Source organism: Poecilia formosa, unplaced genomic scaffold (assembly GCF_000485575.1).
Source record: "Poecilia formosa unplaced genomic scaffold, Poecilia_formosa-5.1.2 Scaffold293, whole genome shotgun sequence".
Classification (NCBI taxonomy): domain Eukaryota; kingdom Metazoa; phylum Chordata; class Actinopteri; order Cyprinodontiformes; family Poeciliidae; genus Poecilia; species Poecilia formosa.
Window position 1 is genome coordinate 681201 of NW_006800232.1, and position 5183 is coordinate 686383.

General features: G+C 36.6%; 1 protein-coding gene across 1 annotated transcript in view; it reads right to left on the minus strand.

Annotated features, from left to right (window-relative positions):
• Window positions 1–3720: 3720 nt before the first annotated feature.
• LOC103151829 (deleted in malignant brain tumors 1 protein-like) overlaps window positions 3721–5183 on the minus strand; it is an 18695-nt gene continuing 17232 nt past the window's right edge. Inside the window, exon 13 of the mRNA XM_007572066.2 lies at window positions 3721–4150. Within this exon, the coding sequence (XP_007572128.2) occupies window positions 3822–4150 (329 nt within the window). The 3' untranslated portion in view covers window positions 3721–3821. The remainder of the gene's footprint in view (window positions 4151–5183) is intronic.

A 5183-nucleotide genomic window follows, 5' to 3' on the forward strand; every position in this document is an offset into this window, starting at 1 on the left:
TACCTTTTATCTGGAAATAGCGACCGTTCATTCTTGCCATACAGTCCTTGTATTAATTATTGCTCGAAAGGTCTTGCCATACCAGTTTATTCCTCTGTATTTACTTTAGTTTCTTAGTTTATTCTTGCATTTTGTTATTCATTCATTTCCATTTAGTTTCCTTTGATTAGTAATTATCCTCTCTTGGTTAATTGCTATGTCCACTTTAGTTTCTTTCCTGTTGCTAGATTTATTTGATCATGTATTGACGCTCACCATCGGTAATCTTCACTCATCACCTGCTGCGCCGCCTAATCATCATGCTTTTTTTTTTTTAACCCACTAAGATGCAGGGCGGTCGGGAAGCGTATCGATGGGGAAAAGGCAGACTGACAAAAACCTTTTAAAACAACGGAAACAATTTCGGTATTCTGATTATTGAAATTTAAAAGTGCTATGTTGTTCTATCACCCCCGTCTCATACCGGACCACTTACAGCTCCGGTGTTAAGGCTAAAAAATGAAGGCTCTCTATCGAGGTATCACTATGGAGGAATTTCTTTATTTAAATGGGTTCATTTTTCAGAGGGATACACAGTGAGGGTATCGTGATTTTAGCTACCAGGAGCAGGAGAACGGAGCTGCGCCAAGAAGCTAACAGAAGCTAACAAACACTGACTAGAAGAAGAGCTGCCATCGATACAGTTCCAGCCAAGCATGGCTTAATGTTACACAATACAGTTTTACCAAGTTGCTCAAAGTCTAAACTGGCATTGTTGTGCATTTAAAGTGTAAAGTTTACCTTCGACCAAACGCCCCCCAAAAGCATCCCAGCGCCCTCCTCTTGTAAAAATGTCCGCCAGCGCCCCCTGCCGTACTCTGAACGCCCCCTGGGGGGCGGTACCGCCCACGTTGAAAACCGCTATTGTAACAGAACCAAAATGCCTTTTCATAAAGCAAAATGCAGAACATTCTCTCTATGTAAAAACAGTGGCATTCATTTATGTACTAAATGTATGTCACCTGTATCACCATTATGTGCAAAGACATCTGCTCCAGGAACTCAATGCATACACCAAGTGAGAGAAGTTAGGCTTTCTGAATATTCCAAATCAGCAAGCCAGATATGCTTAGTATATTTATATCTTAGTACATCTCATGTGTTAATGTGTTAGAATACTCCTGTCAAACTCAACACCTAAATTTTATTGTGCATTTGTGGCAAGACTTTTTTTTGTGAATGATAACAGACCAAAATTTCAGTCTCTAGGTGTCTGTAGTAGAGACATACCCGAAATACCCAGGAAATCCCATAAAGTCCGGTATAATTGTTTTTGCAGTGCATTGTACATACATAGTCATCCAGTATTACAAACTCCTTTGGTTGTTAAATGATCATAGATCAAATAAAAATTACAAAAACTTTTGTCACTCACAAATGTTTAAATACCAGTATCAAAATCTATTAAATTCTGGTCTACATCATTTATTGAAATTCACCCACAGACAAGAACACCCTCAAATACAGAACAATGGTGATTACAGTATGAAGGCAGAAATATAAATAGGCTCAAAATCTAAAAATAAAGCAATCAACTTTTATCCCATTGAAGATTTTTACATTTCAGTTGTGAAGAAAAAGTCAAAACCTCAATTAATACAGAAATGCTTCAAGAAAGTCATGGGAAAGCCTCAAGATTACTCAACACACTTTTAGATCTTTTTCTTTTATTTATTAAACCCAGTAAGTAGCCTATCTGCCATTGTGAGAAAAAAAACAATACTTAAATGTTTTGGGGGTTAAGCAGTGGGTTCATTAAGGGACAATTTGTTTAAATCTTTTGATATGAAGTGTCTGGTAATGTTGTTTTACAGCTTGAACCTTAATCTCAACCAAGTTTGTCCCTCATAGAGGTTTACATGTGTTATTGTATGTGTTCTTACATCTGAACAGTTATATAAAAAAGAACTTTTTCATTCTTGTTTACTTCATTACTGTATCATGAGTTTGCTAATTACACCGTGACAACTTACACACTCACCTCACACAACATTCATTAGATTAGATTAGTTTAGGATAGTCGTATATGAGGAGATTGAGGAAGGGTCAGGAACATAAACTTCAGTCATAAGTAACAGAAACTGTGACATTGTCACTTAGAGGGGAGGTGAAAGTTTTATATTCCACAAGTGTTTTGTAATAACAGCTGTAATTTCCCTCATGATTATCACTGGCTTCAAGAAATCTGAATGTAGAGGAGTTGGTACTTGATTGTTGGGTCTTGGTGAATGATTTAGAGGTCTTCTGCAGGGTGAATGATCCAGAGGTCTTCTGCAGGGTGAATGATCCGCCTAAATATTGGGTCGAAATGGAACAATTGATGGCAATGAGGTCACCAAAGGTAACGACGCCTGCAGGGTCCATGGTGATGCTTGGTTTTGGAAGAATCACTAAAAGCATAATGAGAATGTTATTTATTATGTCATTTTGAACTATTTGATTAAACTAATTTCACAAACAATTACCTGTCACGTTCAGGTTGACATTATCACTAAAAACNGCAAAAATCTATTGAATAGGGAGATTTTTAAGCCTTTAAGGTATAATATTACCTCATCCTCTAAGTATGAGCTGGGTATTTATGCAACATTGACAACAGAACCAAAATGCCTTTTCATAAAGCAAAATGCAGAACATTCTCTCTATGTAAAAACAGTGGCATTCATTTATGTACTAAATGTATGTCACCTGTATCACCATTATGTGCAAAGACATCTGCTCCAGGAACTCAATGCATACACCAAGTGAGAGAAGTTAGGCTTTCTGAATATTCCAAATCAGCAAGCCAGATATGCTTAGTATATTTATATCTTAGTACATCTCATGTGTTAATGTGTTAGAATACTCCTGTCAAACTCAACACCTAAATTTTATTGTGCATTTGTGGCAAGACTTTTTTTTGTGAATGATAACAGACCAAAATTTCAGTCTCTAGGTGTCTGTAGTAGAGACATACCCGAAATACCCAGGAAATCCCATAAAGTCCGGTATAATTGTTTTTGCAGTGCATTGTACATACATAGTCATCCAGTATTACAAACTCCTTTGGTTGTTAAATGATCATAGATCAAATAAAAATTACAAAAACTTTTGTCACTCACAAATGTTTAAATACCAGTATCAAAATCTATTAAATTCTGGTCTACATCATTTATTGAAATTCACCCACAGACAAGAACACCCTCAAATACAGAACAATGGTGATTACAGTATGAAGGCAGAAATATAAATAGGCTCAAAATCTAAAAATAAAGCAATCAACTTTTATCCCATTGAAGATTTTTACATTTCAGTTGTGAAGAAAAAGTCAAAACCTCAATTAATACAGAAATGCTTCAAGAAAGTCATGGGAAAGCCTCAAGATTACTCAACACACTTTTAGATCTTTTTCTTTTATTTATTAAACCCAGTAAGTAGCCTATCTGCCATTGTGAGAAAAAAAACAATACTTAAATGTTTTGGGGGTTAAGCAGTGGGTTCATTAAGGGACAATTTGTTTAAATCTTTTGATATGAAGTGTCTGGTAATGTTGTTTTACAGCTTGAACCTTAATCTCAACCAAGTTTGTCCCTCATAGAGGTTTACATGTGTTATTGTATGTGTTCTTACATCTGAACAGTTATATAAAAAATAACGTTTTCATTCTTGTTTACTTCATTACTGTATCATGAGTTTACTGATTACACCGTGAGAACTTACACACTCACCTCACACAACATTCATTAGATTAGTTTAGGATAGTCGTTTATGAGGAGATTGAGGAAGGGTCAGGAACATGAACTTCAGTTATTAGTAACAGAAACCGTGACATTGTCACTTAGAGGGGAGGTGAAAGTTTTATATTCCACAAGTTTTTCATAATAACAGCTGTAATTTCCCTCATGATTATCACTGGCTTCAAGAAATCTGAATGTAGAGGAGTTGGTACTTGATTGTTGGGTCTTAGTGAATGATTTAGAGGTCTTCTTCAGGGTGAATGATCCAGAGGTCTTCTTCAGGGTGAATGATCCGCCTAAATATTGGGTCGAAATGGAACAATTGATGGCAATGAGTTCACCAAAGGTAACCACGCCTGCAGGGTCCATGGTGATGCTTGGTTTTGGAAGAATCACTAAAAGCATAATGAGAATGTTATTTATTATGTCATTTTGAACTATTTGATTAAACTAATTTCACAAACAATTACCTGTCACGTTCAGGTTGACATTATCACTAAAAACTGAGCTAGAATCTGTTCTTTGAAACTGACACTGGTACGATCCCTCATTTGTAAACTTGAATTGATGGATAAGATTGTTCACCTGCTATAATCCTTTAAAACGTATAGTAAGCTCAATTAATCTGCAAAATAAAAATAAAAACACACCTGTTACAAAGAGTGGGACATCACTGCTGAAGTTAGAGCTGAAGTCTTCATTAGAAATCTTCACTTTGAACTGACACTGGTAGTCTCCCTCATCCGTAAAGGTAACTTCAGGGATATATAGAGTAGCAGAGTTGCTGCTTGAGTTCACAGTCTTTGTGAAAAGACCTGAGGTCTTTGTGAAGATGAATGATCCTTCTACTTCACCCCCAGTAATCGAACAAGAAATGTGGACATCCTGGCCCCACATAACCATACCAGCAGGCTGGATGGTGATGGTAGGCTTTGGTAGGCTCACTGAAAAATAACACAATGTCAAATTAGAAAAATTTAAAAGAGGACCAAAGTGCAGACTTGAGACTCCCATGGACATAAATAATTTATTGACATAGACAGACAGCAGCAGAACAAAATAATGCAGACAATGGAGGGTCCAGGAAAAAAGAGATGGTAAACCAAAAGGAGACAATGGAGAAGAGCGAGCTTAACCATACTGAGTGGAAGTGGACATGACAAAAGAGCAAGCAAATTTGAAAACAATCTAAAACATAAAGACAAAACATTACCAGTTAGCTGGACAGAATCACTCAAGTTGGTGCTCAAGTCTTGATTAAAAGACCTTCTTTGAAACTGACACTGGTACGGTCCATGATCCACCAAGTTGACTTCACTGATGTGGAAAGAAGCTGAGCTGCTGCTTGAATTTACAACATGAGTGATTGGTCCTGATGTCTTCTTGAAGATAAATGATCCTCCTACTTGACCCTCAGAGACTGAGCAA